Raw genomic sequence first — 19274 nt, 5'->3', positions numbered from 1 at the left:
AAGGCACTATATTTGGCAGAACAAATTGTTATTTAGGAAAAAATCACTTTTCGACTCTGGACCTCCTAGTTTACAAAACAAGAATCTTGAACTCGGCACTACTAGGAATATATCAAAATCTGACTTACTATTGAGTCTTCACGATTATTGCATCATATCATCATGTCCAAATACCACTTTAATTCTCATTTATTAGATGTTTTGATTAATTTGCTCTTTAGAGACAATCAGTCCCTGAAGGTATTTAGATATACTGGTGGGATAACTCATGATAACTCAAGTACGGTTTTCGAAGCAAAGTTAAAAGTTTCAAAGATCGTCCTTTTTTTTATCCAATTAATGACACTGGATTTCTCTAAATCGGAAGTTATCTAATTTTATAATTGTTTCATTTTTCATATTCTTTTGAATGATAACTAATCAGATTACAGAGAAGCAATTAGCATGTTAATCCACAGAAAATCTTTCTAAATAGCTGAAGCTACTGAATAAAGTGCCCACTGGTCTATAACTCATTATTCCAACCAATGAATTGAGTTGTTTAAAGTGTGGGAAGAGTTATTGGGGTGAGAACACCTTGAACATTTCCTTAGGAGAATTGAAGTTTTTTATTCTTAGTTTGTAGCTTATACATTATGACAAGAAATAAGAATCATATAACAAAATATGATAAAAAGCAAATGAAATATTAGATAAATCTAATTTTATTGAAATGTAATTCTTTATGAAATGCTGAAATTTAGAGTTTATTTGAAATCAAGCATCTTATTTCTTGTGCTTTCTGACAGAATTTTTATAGGCAATGCTGTGCATAAAATTGAAACTTATTTATAATACACAAAGACATGAAGAAAAGTGCTAGTAGAACTGCCAATAGGTAGATTAAAGCACATTTAGATCAGTGAGGCAAAAATTATTCAGAATAAATCAGTATTTTTATCAAGGTGAAATCATGGTCAAACATCTTAATAAATACAATATATACACATTCTTTGGATCTAGATTACAAAACATAAAATAGAAAAGAATATATGCTTAACATTTATATTGTTAACATATTAGTTATATTTTATATAATGCTATAATATTTCATGAGTACTCATTTTAGCTATATAGTTAATGCCTAATTATTCAACTTACTGAAAAAAGTAGCATGGATACAAAGGAGGTATTCAGCAATTCACTCTAAATGCCGAACTCTAAATTCTTTTTGAGTTGACCTTTCAGTTGCTTAGAATATAGTTGGGGAGGAAATAATTAAAATTCCACTGAATGCCACAAGTAAGTACTGGAATGACTAGCCTATTTAGAAATAGTTCTAGTTAGCTGCAATTATATAACATAAACACACATCATGACCTTTTTAATGTTTGGCCATGTTCATAGTCAATTTGTTATAATGTAAAATATTTTTAATCTATTGTTTACTTATTAAGCAGTAATGTATTAGGAGTTCTTAGTTTGTTAAGGAGGGTATCATGATGTTATGAGTTTTGTATCATTGTCCAGATAAAACAATTTTGTGAACTATAGTACCTTATAAATTTTGCATAATAAATTTAAAAAATACAATATAGTAAATATATAGAATGGCATATTTTGGAATATAGTAAAATAAAATATTATATTAATATTTCTGTGATACCAGCTTAATTCTTTAGTTAACAAGTTAGTAAATAAAAGAAATTATAAAATTATGAATTTTAATAGTAGAGAATTCTAGTTTACAAAAAAAAATTAACTTAGCTATCCAATTGTCATTAAATTTCATCTGTAATGCTTTGACTATAGGGGGCACTCAACCTCTTTCTAACACAGATCAGATGCGGCAGGAATCACTCACTGCATTTTGAGGCAGCCTGTTCCATTTTAATTAACATAATTAGAAAACTCTTTTATTTTTTAAGAGTAAGTTATTGTGCACCTATTGTTTCTAGTTTTGCCTCCTGGGCCCACTGCAGGGGGTTCCTCTCAGAGTATTGTCATTGAAATTTCTCACCAGGTGGAGAGTTAGAACATCAAAACACTTGGGACAATGACTAAGTTCAGACCATCATGCTTAGTTCTCTTAACTCTCCATGAGAATATTTCATTACTTACATCGTAGCTTAATAATGCTTCTTTCTGTGCAATCTAATTGGTCCCTTATTCAATATCTTTTACTGTCTATTTATTTCCTATTAACCAAGTACAAATTCACTCTAATATTTGAGTTTTCTGTACTATGACTCAAATATCATTTTTTAGTCATAGTTCTTATAATTTATTTATTTATATGCAGCATTTCTATAAAGGAGATTGTTTTAATTTTTTAACACCCAGAAATTTTATAATCTTTTTTCTGTTTTCCTGTCCTTCCACTTTCTCTTCCAATTTTACCTGTCAAATCTTACTAATTTTTTGAGGTCATTTAAATCCAATTGCCATCTCCTTTGGAAAAACCTCTGTTAGTCTTCCCAATTAGAATTCACAGTTTCGGGTGTACTTCTCTGATGTTACTTATAAATTTTGTTGTGTATAATATTTATGTCCATATGTGACTTTTTAAACTTGTTAGAACTTTAGGGAAAAGATACTTAGCATTCTTTTGAATTCTCTATATGGATTAGCTGAATTTTGTTTCATGTTATACTATATATATTCATGTTACCCTAATTTGGCTTGCTTTTTTATTTTTCAATTTATTAAAGTACTATTCAAAAGGAATCATTACATAGATATTTTCCATAACCATATGGAAATTTATACAGTCAAATGATAATTTCTTTTAAAATCCTTCAACTTTCTTTAAATGTCTTTGAGAGGTCTTACAATTAACCTCAGGGTCAGCTTAAAACCCAGAAAATTGAATACATTTAATTAATTTAAGCGCAGTGAATAAACCTCTTTCTTGAGCCATTAGGTTTTTCTTACAACTTCCTTCTATCTCTCTCTTTCAGCATATTTCTCCATGAGCTGAACCTAACCTCTCTTATCCAGCATCGCAATTAAAGAGTAAAAGTACTGAATCTGTGCTGACGCTGACGCAGAGACAGAGCAACTGGAGAGACAGTAGAACTTTCTGGAAACTTGGAGATCCCTTCTCAAGAAGAAAATAGGCTGAGGTAAATCACTCTGTAAGTCATGAATGCATATGTAAAATCAACTGAACCTAGTAGATAAATATTGAAAGTTTTAGATTGGAGAATCAACCAAATTCAGATTCTGTCAATATTGAAAAGTAAGATTATTTTCTAAAATTCAACATCACAGGAAACATAAAGAAATATAGACAATTATTTCAAAAACACTAGAGGTGCTTATTTTATAAAGAGTTTATACATTAAACGAAATGCAGATATCTAAAGACTTAATATATATTTTTTAAATTTAGCAATATAACTATTTTCCTTCCCAGCATACTACTTAGAACAGTACCACAGCCAACCTGTGTCTGTTAAATACTCGTGAGAAGAAAAAAAAAATTATTATAATACCAAAATTTATATAGCACTTTTCAACTAATCAACTTAATGTTCATAACATGCCTTTAAAGTCAGGTCGTATTATCATCAACCCCACTTTTCAGATGAGGAAGCTGAGGCACAGGGAGAGGAAAGGTAACTTGTTTAAATGGCACAGTTAAGATTTAAAGCTAGCTAAGACTTCAAGATATCTTTTTCAATGATCTTTACGATTACCCCATGCTAACCTCTAACCATTGGCAACGACTATGATTTCATTGAGAAAGGCCAGCAAAGATGTGCTTTCTTTGGTCTGTCTAGCCCTTTTGCGACCTCTGCACTTCTGAAGTCTTCACAAATTACTAACCTCAATTTCCCTGACCGTTTTGAACAAATGGGCCACTTCTGAGCACGCCAAGATGCTACCCGAAATCAGTGCCACCATCTCCACCAAATCCCTTTGCTTCTAAGAGGTACAGAGAAACTCTGAGCATTGACAGATTTAGGAGCAAGTACTTCACCAGGACAGAGTTCTTCAGAAGAACTCAGAAAGGAAGGGGCTTAGATATTCTTTCTAAAAGCAATGTTAATTCAAAGTTTATCTGTTTAAGTTAGACTTTCCTGTCATTTAAAGTGAAGGCAAAGAACAAAAAAAAAAAAAAAAAAAAAAAAAAAAAAAACCAAAAAACCTCTGCACTGATAAAAGGAACAGCAGGAGAGATTTAATCCTCCTCCAGTTCAGAGGTAGGATGTTCTGACATAAAAAAGCAGGTTGGAAGAAAAATGCCCTGGGGTGGGGAACGACTGGTAGATTATGAAATCACTGGTATGAGAATTGGAGAAGACCTATTAAACCCCATCATCCATTCTCATTACCCTGCTGCCTCTGGTGGGCTCTGAACTGCTCTGACGTGCCTCACTTTAAATAACTCTTGCTATACGCTTTCTCCTGAGACTCCATTTCCGACTCAACTATTTCAAACCTTTACCTGACATTCAACCTGTTTTACTTCGGTCAGTTTTATCTTATCTCGTTAGTTATTTAATCTGATGGCAAGCTGAAACCATTTCTCTCCTGTAATGTACTTATATCCTTCAAATATCAGGGAAATTATTTTATCCATTAATCTGATGACATAAAAGTAGAAAAATGATAATTTGAACATCAAAGATTTCAACTACAGAAAAGGTATCTGTCATTGTGAATAGCTATAAATGCTTTTTGCACTTTCCTCTAACTTTTCCAAGTGTGGTAGAGACTTTTTTTTTTAATAGTAAAAAAGTGGTCAAATTATGTGACTGTTTTAGGCCAGGCTTCTTTAGAGGGTCAGGGTGATTTTCACTTTGGGGTTAGTCTTCAGCTGTATAGATAACAAATTTATCCACAGAGGATCCAGCCCTGAGAAATAATTTATTCAAAGAAAATTAATTATGTATGAGATTTGGATGTCATAATTTTTGGTACTAAACATGTTTGGTTTAATGGGATCAGTCATCTACACAGAGTATATTTTTTTGTTCGTAGGGTCACACTGTTAACTAATTTAGCAGGATCCCGTTAACTTTAACATTATACACAGAATCCGCCCTTCTCCTCACCACATCTGCTCCCACTGACCTGACAGTTTGACGATCTTTTTTCTGAGGTAGGGAAAAGCCTTCCACTGGTCTCTGTGACAACACTCTTGCCCTTCCACAAACTCTTCTACCAGTCAGTGTGAATCCTCCCACTTCTATGCTCAAGCACCTTTCATAACTCCTCATTTCATGGAGAAAAAAAAGCCAAAGCCATAGAAGACCCATTATGATGTGGACCCTACTGGCTCTATTTACGCTACTGCAGCCATGCTGGCCTCCTGGCTTTTCTTCAAACAGGTCAGGTATGCTCCCTTCAGAGTCTTTGCCCTGCTTATTCCCTCTGTCTGGAATAATCTCTTTCTAATTCCTTCAATCCTTTCAAGTTTTAATTCAAATGTCACTTTTTCAGTGAGCCCTGACCTGATCGCCTTATTTTAATTTGCAATGGCACCACATACCTGCCTTCTCCATTGCCTTTACCAAGCTCTATATTTTCCCATAGTACTTATTCACATTTAACATACTCCTAAAATGTAATTACTTGTCATGCATTATTGCTCTTTTTTTCTTTGCTAGAGTATGTGTTTCATGAGGGCTGAAAGTCTGGTTTCTTTCATTCACAGATATATTTTGAATGCCTTGAATAGGGCATGGAACTCAAAAAATACTTCTTGAATGGAGCTTTTAGTGATGAATGTGGAAATAGATTAAAAGTAGTCACTTTTTGTTAAGAAATATTTTGATCAAGATGAAGTAATGTGATGAACCACATTTTGTTATTCTAGGGGTGTCATTGTTTAAAGAATATGGATTAGATACATTTCTACCATGAAAAAAATAATTCTCTAATATCCTTTTATTAGATGTAATTCACAGTTGACATAAGTCAGCCATTTACTTTTCAGGTTATAAAAATGAGAATATTGACCTTTGTAAAAGAAGTAACCATTAATAATAAATGACTTGTGCTCAAATTATTTTTGTTATAAGCAATTTCATTCAGTCAATCACTCATTCATAAATGACTTATTGAGTCAAGGTTGTAGATATTCATTCATATATTCAAGAATAATTTTACATAGGTATTAATTAGATTCAGGCAGTGAAAACACACTAAGAATTCAAAGATAACAAAGACAGTATTCTTGCTCCTGAAAAGAACACTGGGATGAAAAGAAACAAATAAGATGATAAGAAAAGCAAGAGGTGCTTATAATGATTAACAGAAAGGAAAGTTTTAATTTGGAAGTTCTGGAGACACGTCTTAGAAGTGACCTCAATGCCTAGAATCAGGCCTGGTTAAAGGAAGATTTTCATATGTGCTTTTAGAATTAAATCATATTCTGATCAGTAACCTACAAATGGTTATATTGTGGGATAGATTTTGATTAATAAAATTATCTAAATACGTTAATTTCTATTCTCTCCTTTTTGTAATTTTTCTTACTTTATGAGATATATATATATTTCTAGATTTGTGACTCTCAGTGATTACATTTGATGTTATGGGTACATACTACAAAGGTTTTCATGGGTGGTCTTTCTGTTAGGAGTTCCTTATCTCTTGGTAAATCCCCATGATTTCTGGTCTCCTCAGTAAAATATTATTGTTTCTTGTTAACATTTCCACCAGAAATTTAATTCTAATATTCCATTCACATGAAAAATGTACTCACAAATCACAACCATTCTTTTAGGGTCATGCTTCAGAATCAGTTCTTCCACTGTCCTTGTGCTATGGACTGAATGGTTGTGTCTCCCCCAAATTTATATGTTCAAATCTGATCTTCCAACATCATGATATTTTGAGATGGGGACTCTGGGAGGTAGGTCAGGAGGTGGGAACCTTTATGGTGGGATTAGTAACCTTATAGGGTTCCTTCCTTCCTTCCTTCCTTCCTTCCTTCCTTCCTTCCTTCCATCCCTTCTTCCTTCCTTCTTTCTTCCTTTTTAACCTCCTTCTCTCCCTCCCTCCCTCCCTCCCTCCCTCCCTCCCTCCCTCCCACTTTTCTTTCTGTCTCTCTGCTATGTAAGATACAATAAGAAGACACCTGTCTGTGAACCAGGAGGGTTTTTGTTAGAACCTGACTTTGCTGGCACTCTGACCTCAGACTTCCAGATTTCCAGAACTGTGAAAAATAAATCTTTATTGTTTAATCCAACCTATCTGTGGTATTCCATTATAGTAGCATGACAAAAGTAAACCTATCTCTGTTTCAACATGGCATAATCTTGTATATTGAAAAATAGGAAATTCTTAAAAACTATTAGAGCTAATAACAAGTTCAACAAGTCTACAGATTACAAGATCAGTATAAATAATAAATTATATTTCTATGCAGTAACAATGAACAATGAGAAAATGAAATTAAGGCAAAGTAGACCAAAGTTCAGAAAAGTTAATTACCTCACATAAGTTTACTTAGTTAATTATAAGCGCCAAATCTAGGGTAGCAACCTGTTTCCTTGTCTCTAATGCTCTCTGCACTTTTCAATATCTTGTGCAAATATATGATAATATATATATGTATTTTTGAAACAATCACTTTTACTTGCCTATTTGATCACCATTTTCATTTAAATGCATTTATTAGTCCATGATTTTAAAAAATATGAAAAAATTGTCTTGCATTTAATACTGCTCATTTTCGTCTGATGAACAACTCACATCACCTTCCTTGTGGTTTACAAATTTAATATAAATTATACCTGAAACATTGCCAAAAGTGTGGTCAAAATCTGGTCCAGTAAGAGGAGGATAGGTGTTTCCCTGAACTCTTTCCCATTCCCCATCATCATTTAGATCCTGGATCCAGAAGCAAAAGCCATCTTCAAAATTACAGTTAATTTTCTCATAATCTATGAATTAAAAAAATAAGAAAATACTTCAAATTTAGTCCACATGTGACTACTTGCAATAGATTGTATTGAAAATAATCTAACCTTGTAGAGTTTATAATTAAGTGGCATGCACAAAATCTTTCTTTTGATTTCTCTTAACTCAGTTTTATTCCATTTAGTTTAAAAAAATAGCTTTTTGTTGCCAACTGTGTTGAAGTAATAACCTTCTTATACCCAATTAAAACTTTAACAAAGACAAGCTTTTTGGCCTTTTATTTTTTACATCTTACTTCCATTCGTTTACCAACATAAACTCTGTACCATATTTTGTTTTCTCTCTATTACTAACTTTAATACCCTGGTCAAAATTAAGTTAATGCAGAACAGTCACAGATTAGTTCAATGCTAATCTAAAAAATTTAGTTTGAATACTTGCAGTACATAAAATTTAATTATTACATTGTTTTATATTGTTACTCAACTTAGTTATTTGATATTTTTGAATAATGTGGACTTTTTAAATTGTCCATTTCTTTCCATGTATTAGGTAGGAAGAGGAATGCATAAGAGATAGTCATTAAAGAACTTGCATAATAAAACGGATTATGATCTTGTTCTAAAATTTTAGGTTCTGCTACCTTAAAAATTCCATTATGATATTAAAATATCTGAAGATTCAAAAGTTAAAGAATAAACAATACTTACTACTAAGTTCTTTGCTATTAAATGTAGTGTATGTTACATGAAAGCCAGTATAATCATCTTCATTAGATTCTATAAGAAAGGTGGCAGTAACTTGGTTGGAAAAAATCCTAATTGTACCAGGATTAGTTTCCCAGAGAGAAGCTACAAAAGAAAATTAATTACTGTTATATGTACATATTTATCTATTCATTTATTTATCGATTGATCCATCCATCCATCCATTCATCCATCCATCCATTCATTCATCCATCCATGGATCTATTGATTAATCTATCAATCTATCTGATACCACTCACTTAATTAAAAGCATTAGTCTTATGATTTATTTATTTTAATTGAAACAACTCTTCTCCAAAGCATTAGAAAATCAAATTATTATACATATTTATTGCTTGAAAGATCTATATTTTTATTTTTAATTATTAGCTACATACATCATATATACATATTACAAAATATGCATTCCTTTACTGAAATAGTTCCTCTAAGAAACAAACAAGTCAGGCAGTTATAAAGTTCAAAGATAGTTTGGCTCTATCAGATATTTCCTATGCAATACTAACAGGGGCTGAACTTAGTCGCAATAATAGAAATAAGAGTATTTCTTTGGTTCTCTATCCATATAACCACGGGTCCTTAAAATAATATTTAATAACAAGGAATTTGTTCTACTATATATTAATTTTTAATATTGATTTATTTTGATTATATTACTCTGTTTTATATTGATTTTAACATTTTTTCTGTCTTGATTTTGGCAGTTAATGCCATTTCTCAAATTTTTCAAGTTATTAAATTATTTAACTTTTAAAACTTTAAAATAGATATATATTTTAAAAGATCTTAAAAATTAAACTACCTACTTGTTTAATTTAAGTACATTTCATACTTTTTTTTTCTATTTGGATCTTTAGTTTCTTTATTACATTTTTATCAGAATCATTTGTGCATTATTCACATCACTATGCCTAATGATTCTAATATTTATCTATGAATTACTGATAATCTGAGCATATTAGATAACTAAAAATAGTATTTAGGCAAATCAAGATATTTGAAGGATAAAGGAACACGAGGGTAACTTACACCTATCATTTCTGATCAGTTAACCTCTACGAATTTAGTTTTCACCATCTGTAAAGTAGAGATTATAATAGCAGCTAACTAATGTGGTTTTGGAGAACATTTATTGAGTTAAAGTGCTGAGAATACTACTTTGCACATTGCCAGTGATTGATGTATGCTAAAATTTATTATTATTATTACGTTAGCCCTTGAAGAAATTCATATGAACTGACTTGTCTGTGTAAATATTTAAGTTGACAAGTTTAAGAACTGGATTTATCAAATGCAAAAATAAGTAGATTATAAAATGGCTTGGTGATTTAATTTAAAGTAAATATAACTAACTTACCATGAATTCATGTGTTTTAGGTACACTCATTACTATATTTGTACTCAGGTCTTTTAAAGTACAATGAAGAAATGCATTGTGTTTAGAGTCAGAAATTTGGGGTCTGATTTCAGTCTCCATGACTAACTAGCTCCATGGACTTGTGGTTATTTAATCCCTTTCAATTCATTTTCACCTCCTGTGATGCACGCTTTGCACATTTATTGAAAATGTTAAATAAGAATATCGACATAAAGCACTCAGTATGGAGTATCACATTAATAGTACTCAATAAAAAGTATATATTATGGTAAGCATATATATTTCTCAAATTAATAAGTCAGTCAAAAAAATTTATTAGATATAATCCACTTTTCCTTGCTCACAATACAATTTGAAAGTCAAAATGATTAAAATATATACAGTTATTATATACACTTTAATAACAGGTGCCATTTGCAATCTCACTTTAGCCTTACACTTGACTATTCTTGTAAAGTGTAAGGAAAATTATAGTTATTCCCTTGACTCATCTCCCATGTTCACTTCTTCATTCCTATGTTATTTTCTCCTGGAATTTTATGCCTACTTTTGTTGGCTACCATGAATAGGTCTCTGCATTTTGGAGTCATAGAATAAAATAGGTGTGGGCACAGGTATATAATTACTGCATTCTCTGACCTCCTCTCAGCTTCCATCAGTGTCCATATAATGACAAATGGTTATGTAATAGCAATACTACCCACATCTACCATTTACTAAACCTATATTGGGAGCTAGTTATTATTTTACCCACTTTATTCATAGTAGCCCTGCAAGAGACTGAGAAACAGATGCGTAGTGAAAATAGAAAAAACAGATTCTATGAGTTTATAACCTATGCAATGTCAGAGAAAAATAGTATAATAGTTTTTATTGTTTGTCTGAATTTTGCTTAATGGAGAGTAATGCTCAAACAAAGCCTATACTTATTTAATTATATCTTTGATATAATTATATATTTTTAAATCCCACATGATGTTAAATAATATCAATTAAAAGAAGATCATGTGCAATCGTTACTGTTTTATTACTAAGATTGATTACATAGTGCTCTATATTATTAATTTTGTAATGAGGACTAGTTTTGTTTATTTTTTTAGAAACTTCAAGTTTAAATCTATATTAATTCAAAATAAAGAAAAAAACACATCACTCCAAAAGGTTCCCCACGTATTTTCATTCTGATAATGGATTGTATATTTGTTTGAACTTACCTCTTAAAATCTTGCTTGGACCCACACCTTCATAAATATTTAATATGTCTGTATAATATGTATTAAAGGAATCGAAGCTCAGTTTAATGGAAAGTCCTTGGTTTACACTAAAGTAAAAGCAAAAAATAGATTACTACACTTAACAATTGCCAACTCTTAATGCATTCTAGAATGTGAACACAATTTTCTAACTGTAATAAAAAATATAACATGAGATCAACACTCAACAAATGTTTTAGTACAGTATTCATAAATATCACAATGTTGTTTGTATGCCAGATCTCTAGAATGTTTTCAACTTACATAACTGAAACTCTATACGCATTGAACAATAACTGCCCCAGTACCTGGCAGCCACCATTCTACTTTCTGTTTCTGTGAGTTTGAATACTCTAAATATGTCATATCTGATTAAATCTCCTTACTAGTAGTTGGTCCGTTTAGATTTTTCAATATTGATAGGTTTTATGTTTCTAGAAATTTATCCATTTTTTCTAGGTTGTCCAATTTGCTGGTATATAATTATTTATACTAGTCGCTTATAATTCTTTAATTTTATTTAGCATCAGTTATAATGCCTCCTCTTTCATTTCTGATTTTAGTTGACCATTCTTTCTCTTTTTTAATCTAGCTAAATAGTTGTCAATTTTGTCAACATTTTTGAAAAACAACTTAGTTTCATTAATATTTAAAATTGTTTTCCTACTCCCTTTTTCATTTATTTGTACTTCGATATTAATTATTCCTTCTGCTAGCTTTGGGTTCAGTTTGTTCTTTTTCTAGTTCTTTGAGGAACAAAGTTAGATTGTTGATTTGAGATCTTTGTTCTTTTTAATGTAGGTATTTATTGTTATAAACTTTCCATTTAGTATTACTTTTTCTCCATCCCAATTTTAGTATGTTGTGTTTTCATTTTCATTTGCCTACAGATATTTTCTAATTTCTAAAAAATATTTGTTTAAGACCCATTGGTTATTCAAGAGAAATTAGAGGCTTGCTGGTTTCTTTTTCAGAAGGTCCTAATTTCCTGCTCTCTCTGGTGTCTCTATGTGGAACTGCAAATTCTCTGGTTTTATAGCATCAAGCCACCCCATATTCCCTTGTTTTCTGCAGCTAACAGATATTCAAAAGTGCAGGCTCTCACCTCCCTGAGTTATGTGGGACAAATAAAAGTCTCTGGGACAGCCCCTGGAGCAATTGCAATGTCAGAAGAATGCTGCACTCCTCTCCCTCCATCCTGAGAGAGAGGCTTTGCATTGAGTGAAATTATGTCAAGCCATGCTGGCCACAGCCAGTCACCCCTGTTTCTCTTTGTTCTCAGCACTCCTCAGGTGTCCAAACTATCCTGGTTCTATCAGTGCTCCAAATGAGGTAAGACAAAAACTAGTCCCTTGGGCAGCCCTTGGAAAAGCTACAGTTTTGGACACATACTCCACTCTCCTTTTCCCCTCCAAGTGAGAAGTAGTGAGGCAAGACCAGATGCTCTCTTGATGCTGAGCTGTGTTGGCTTGGGGAAGGAGCTAACACAAATAAAACGAGCTTGATTTTTTTGTTCATTTCAATGTGGTTATTCTTGGCTTTGTGCTCACTTGGGGATAACTGCAACTTAATTGAATTCTGGATTTCTCATGAATGTATTATCATTGCTAAATTGGTGTTTCTGTGGGGGAACAAAAACTAGGGGTACCTCTTCTATCACATTACTCTTGAATATATTTTTTATAGATATTTCAAACTAGTTTTCAGATGAATTTAGGCTCAATTATTATGCTTAAATTATACTGTGAGAGCAATATATCTACAACATAACACAATGGAAAGAATACGTACATTATACTATCAAAAATCAACTTTTCAATATGGATAACTTCATTTGATTTTTTTAGAAGGTCAAAAATCACTTAGGAAACAGCCCAATGTAGTGATATATGAATGTTTTCTCATTTGAAAGTTTTAAAACAAATTATGTATAATTTATATTATATTCACTTACTATATTTCAGTACTTATTTTCTAAAAAATCTCAATAAATACTTACTTTTAAAAGGAGCAAGATTAAGTAGGAAACCTTTAAAAAGTATATGGATTTTGATCAGTTGCTACCCAGTACTCAGAGGAGATACCCCTGGTTATCTGTTTCACAACAATTGCTAGTTATGGACTTAATTGTCTTATGTACCAGAATTTGTATGACTTGAATATGAGATTACTTTATTCATTCTTATATTCTCCAGTACTTTGCGGAAACTAGTACATGCTGTTCAATAGAAATTAAAAAAAAAAAATTAGCCTATGTAGCTGCCAGTATAAGAGAATAGGAGGAAAAGCATGACAGATTCCTTACAAAGTTTTAATTTAGTATTTAAATGTAAGATTTCATTTTCAGATATTACGTTTGGGGGAAGCTGTCTAGGGCAAATTCTATTTATAACTATACTATCCCACTGAAGTAGTAAGATCAGAAATGTGAATAATTTGAGTGGTTCGGGGTGCAATGTTCCCCCAAATGCCTCAGAAGGAAGGTGGCTGAAACACAAAGCAAAGCATGGGTAATATTGTCTAAATTGGCTAAGGATTGAGAGAGCGAATAATAGGAAAATACATAGCCTTCAAAGCCAAGCAGGAGATTGAGAAGTGACCTGGCCTCAGAGCCTTGCCATGAAGGATGCCAGGTGAACAAGGCCTACTGGCCAAGGGCATGGCAAGCTTAGTTTTTGGGTAAGTTATCAGTAATACTTTGGCTAATTGGGAATTTGGGACATTCATCATAAATGTAGTTAATTTGAAACGCTAAAGATCATCCTTGGGTAATGTCCATTTGTGTCAAGACCTCAGTTTTGGCAAACACAGTATTAGAATCCAGGTCAGGGGCTAGTGTTAAGGGATGGAGTTTAATCTTCAAGGAGTGGGATTGATGACACTGAAATAACAGTGACTATTGGAACAGGATTAAAAGACATCTGAGCAGAAACCCAGGTTTTTGGATCAACCGAGATGTAAGGTTCAACAGGTCTAGAGTGGATTCTGGAATGTATAATTTTAAGTACTCCAGGAGTAATTGTGAAGTGCTCTCAGGTTTGAGGGCCACTGGAGGGAGATCAGTAGATCTCAGGAAACCGCAGGAGGTTTGCAGGAGTAAAAGGGGATTGAGGCGAGGGGCAGGAGATCTTCACAGCCCGGACCGAGAAAAGGCGAGGAAGAGGGGTGGTGCAGCCATTTATATTAAGTTCCGCCTCTGTAAGTTCAGTGCAGCCATTGGGGGAGTGAGCCTGTTGGTGAAAACTCTGGGGACACAGCGTCAAAGCTGAAGAAGACAGAGGAAGAAGAAATGAAGCAGTCTTCAGGGATGATTTCTGTTCTTTTAATTAAAGTTTTGGTGTCTCCAGGCAGGTTTATAGTGAATTTTTCATCATGTGATGTTGTTTTCAAAGTATGAATCTAAGGGTTGCAAGAGATACTCCCTAGGAACCTTTGTGTTCAGGAGTCCTTTGCTTTTACAAAATATATAATTGAAGGTAGAAGAGAAATGAGAGCATACTACTTTTTATTTTCTTCTGATTCGGAAAAGCCAATTCGCAATGAAAACACAAGAATTTATAAAAGTAAGATAAAAGAATGTAATATCTGATGTTTCTATAACATTAGACATTATGGTAACCTTCTGTTTTTTTTTTGAAGGGAATGGGTACTTTTCTAAATTAGTTTATGTATTTTGCATTTTTGTATCGATAGTTAATCTTTTTATAGGCCACTTTTACTGAGCACTTAATATGTGACTAAGCACTCTCCATTCATTACTATATTTAATAATGTCTTTGGCCCCTGTAGTTAGAGATGTTGAACTATACAGATGTAGAAATTTGGGTCAAGGAAGTTTAGTTATTTGCCAGCAATCACACAGCTTGCATCTGAAGGAGGCATATTCAAATCCACACAGACTGTCTCCAGTGCTCACATTCTTAATGGTCAACACTCTGCTAAATGTGGTTTTAGTATAATTCTAGGGTTAGGGTGGTCTAGCCCAAAATATAGTTTAATGACATCTTGAACATTTCTCCACTTTTTAATTGATCTTCTAAGTTTATAGGAAACATCACTGTTTTATTCCCACTTTGATCACCATTAGCAAAAACAAATTACCTGATACAATGCCTCTCTAATGTAGTAATCAGTTTTGAGGAAAAAAAAATAGTTATCTTATTTATATAATTAATTAAATCCTGATTTCAGCATGAAGTACAGTATTTGTTTAGGGTAATATTGTAGACTCTTTGGATTTTAAAAATCATTCTTACTCTAATGGTGGCTTCCCTAAAATAGTTTTTAAAATTAAGTAATAGAAAACAAAGTGAAAAGAATAGAATTATACACATCCTTAATTAACAGTGTCATTATTATATGTGATATCACTATTATGAAAAAGTTTATTGCATTCTGCATATAAGCCCTGTAAATTTGACCTAGCTTTTTAAAGTGACTATAACAACTAAATAATTTTTATTTGGTATTAATACAATTTGAAAGATTGCATGAAGAAATCATTTAGGATTCATGATTTTCCATTTTTAGAGGAAATAATTTAAAATTTTTCTATGGCTTTCTGCTGACATTTAGGGTAAGGAATAGAATATCTTTTATTTTACTTATGAACAGTGCTAATAGCCATTTATAAATGGTGCTTTACGAATTTCATGTGATTATATTGGAAACAATATCCTCCAAATTGGTTAATTTTTCACTTGGCAAGAATTACTTAGGACTGCCATTTTTAATACAAAATCATATCTTTGGCACAGAAGTAACATGTTGTCTAGACATAAAAACAGAGGAAATTACGCTCCTAGTTATATTACATGAATTTCATGGAGCTTAGCTCCAAAATAGAAATTATCTAAAGAAACAGGATGTTCTTCTTTCCCTGAACAATGTCTAGTAAATGTGTTTAGAATAATCTTCCCTTCATACCCCATCTCATCTCTGGGATGTGTCTGCACAGAAAAACAACCCTGGGGCCATTTCCTAACATTTGTTTGGCAAGAACTTGAAGCTTTGCCTTTAATCCTCTTTAATCAGCTGTTATATTGATTCCCTTAGTTTTCGAGTGAGTCATCATCATGATTAAAACTATTTTACAGTAGGTCAGATTGGGAAACCATAATCCCATCCAGCTGTTAAGAGAAAGGAACTAAACAGACTGTCATTTCTCAAAGTAAATTCCATACAACACTTACACTGAATGCTCTCTGGGGAAAAAATGTTCACTGACTTAATAGGAAATATATATTTTTTAGAGATTTGTATTGCATGCTAACTTACTTAAGGTCATGAGAAGTCCTGTACCTTTTTTTAAAAGTCGTAATGTTTATTTCAGTGTTCCTTATATTTATTTGAGTAAAAATTATTTTTTTTCCTCGGAATATCTGGGAGGAACATAAGGTAATACTTCACTGTGAAAAATGCTGAAGCAAACAGTAAGGCAGATCAGCCATCAGCAGTTTGATTATTTTGATGATCATGATTGGATTTACCAACTGATTAAGAGCTTGGAGGTTATATACATAGACATTGATCCAGGTATGACTGAAGATACAGTAAAAAGAATGTATATAGAGTGTGTTCTACCTCATAATCTGCCATGACTAAGTCACACCGTAGGAGATTTTCAGAGGAATACAGAAAAAATGAGAAAGGAACTATTCTGGAGCCAGGATGTAGGTGGCGTGAAGTGCCATTTCTTGTGGTATGTAGACATACGTATGTGCTGTGTAATCTGGCAGTGCTTGCTTTGTGCAATCACAAAAAAAAAAAACATGCTACAGTGCCCAGTGAGATGGCCTTACTTATTAGACAGTATTGTTTATAGGACAGAATCCCTTTTTAAAAGGTTAAGAACAAGAGAGAAACTTCTTGGACAGGTTGGAAAGGCTGCGCTTCATAGCTAATGAAAACAATTGTCAAAAAAATAAATACACTACTAAAGGTGGCAAGACTTATTGCATCACAGAAAGACTTTATGCCTTAAGAACAGAGAATAGAACATGGCATATTACCGTATAATCCATTGGCAAACAACACTTGACTTAGAAGGCTTTGGGTAATAGGTAGCATCGAAGGACCCCGAAGATCCAGTCAACAAAAATCTTCCATCACAAGCTGTGGCTGTGAAAATATGACAGTTGATGTTACACGAAAACCATCTTGGAAGGGTTTCTCAAATCAGATAGGATTCAGATTGGTTAATGAACATTCATGGCTAAATTCTATGAAGCTATTTTACAAAACTGAAAAGATCAAATAGGAGTAGATCAAATCCCATACTTAAAATCCATTGGTTATTTTCAAATACTCTTACACACCTCATCATAGAGTCCTTTAGAAAAGCATTTTATTTCTAAACACTGATACCTTATTAGTTGCACTTTTAGTTTATTCTTTTATATTTATAAAGAACAAATATATCTGAATTATAAACTAACAATTTAGACAAATAACTACTATTTTTTGTCCTTTTCCTCATTAAATTAGAGATAGGATAAATTTGAAATGTATACACAAAGTGCTATACCCTCCTGAAATAATCAGAATATGGCCAGGCAAATGATACATATGACATAAGTCGCCTGGGGAGAATTCCATTCGCTCAAGTCTGTTTTACTTGATTATTCTTGTTCCTTTTATATGAACTTGCCATCTAGCTCAATATTTTCATTTAATATTTTTGAAAAAGTCTTGTTTCCATGATTCCTCATTTTCCTCTTCTGCTTTTTTGTGGCACATTTATTTCATGTCCCTCTTTTCAGTGTCATGTGTTATTAGGCATTTTTAATTTATATCTGAAACACTTTCAACTAGATTAAAATCATCTTGAAAGCAGGAACCAGCGGCCATACCTTAAAGATTTTTATCTTACATTTGCTATGTATACACTTGCAATGTATCATATGTGTAAAAAAATAAAACCCATTTGATTTTCACAATCTTTAGTTTTTCTCAGGTTATTTTCTATATGCTTAGTTACTTAGTTCTGTTGATACTACATTATAAAATGTGTTCTTTTCCTCCTGGTAGGTTGTTAAATCTTCATATGCAAGAAGTATTAATGAAGGATAGGAAAATCAAAGAAATTTGTCAAAATTAAATTACTACTCTTGGAATCTGAGTGCTGAATAAGCAAGCCAATCCTATTTGTGGATAGAAAACCCCATTGTGATGTTATACAGCAACTCTGTTAAATTGTAAAATACAAGTTATTATATGACAGCAAATATTTTATTTAGATGAAAAACAAAAATTGAAGAATGAAATGGCACATTAAAATCTTGTTAAAATCTCATGTTCTTGATTGACTTTTTGAAATTTTTGGTATATATTTTTAAAAGTATAAACAATTATTTTGATAAATAAATTTTAAGATTCAAAGACTGTTTAAGAATGACCTAAGAGTCTGTAGCATTGGATTATAACTTGATATCCTAATTCCCAGCAGGAGACAACAAAAAATAACAACAAACAAAACCGAGAAAATAACCACCTGAAATGCAAGGATTATACTCTAAACAATCAGTTACAGACCTCAGGAAACGAAATAAAGAAAACTGTGGCTGGTTGAGAGAACTACATTTTCTTTTGTATAATACTGCAGGAAACGAAGATGATTAAGGCTGATATATATAACTCGAAAATAAATGGCAAAATATGACTTTTTAATGCAGAGCTTAATAATTTTCTAGACGGAAAAGAAAATCTCCTTTACCCTAAACTCTGTCCACCACATATAATGCCGAATAATTGAGATAATTAATCACTTAGCTTCAGTGACTATAAAATTAAGAATAGTGTCTGCTTATATTTAAAAATGTGACATATAGGGTTTTGTAATTGCGGTTTGTCAAGAAATATATGGACTCCAAGATTATAGGCAATGCAAGACAGTCCACTGCTATCATGATTTGCATTTAGTGAGGTAAAGCAGTCAGTCCTACCAGCCCTAAAATATAACTGCTAGAATTTATGAAGTGTTTACTATGTGCCAGCCACTATTCTAAAGTTATTATATAT

The 19274-nt window shown here is 32.3% G+C and overlaps 1 protein-coding gene across 1 annotated transcript in view; it reads right to left on the bottom strand.

Moving 5' to 3' along the window:
* The window catches only part of TMPRSS15 (transmembrane serine protease 15), a 99127-nt gene that overhangs the window by 52892 nt on the left and 26961 nt on the right, over nt 1-19274 (bottom strand). Inside the window, exons 8-11 of the mRNA XM_016148492.2 lie at nt 17267-17375; nt 11217-11323; nt 8568-8708; nt 7731-7880 (exon numbers count right to left, since the gene is read on the bottom strand). Of these exons, the coding sequence (XP_016003978.2) occupies nt 7731-7880; nt 8568-8708; nt 11217-11323; nt 17267-17375 (507 nt within the window). The remainder of the gene's footprint in view (nt 1-7730; nt 7881-8567; nt 8709-11216; nt 11324-17266; nt 17376-19274) is intronic.

Source organism: Rousettus aegyptiacus, unplaced genomic scaffold, assembly GCF_014176215.1.
Source record: "Rousettus aegyptiacus isolate mRouAeg1 unplaced genomic scaffold, mRouAeg1.p scaffold_m13_p_4, whole genome shotgun sequence".
Lineage (NCBI taxonomy): Eukaryota > Metazoa > Chordata > Mammalia > Chiroptera > Pteropodidae > Rousettus > Rousettus aegyptiacus.
This window is presented reverse-complemented; position numbering and strand designations above follow the sequence as displayed.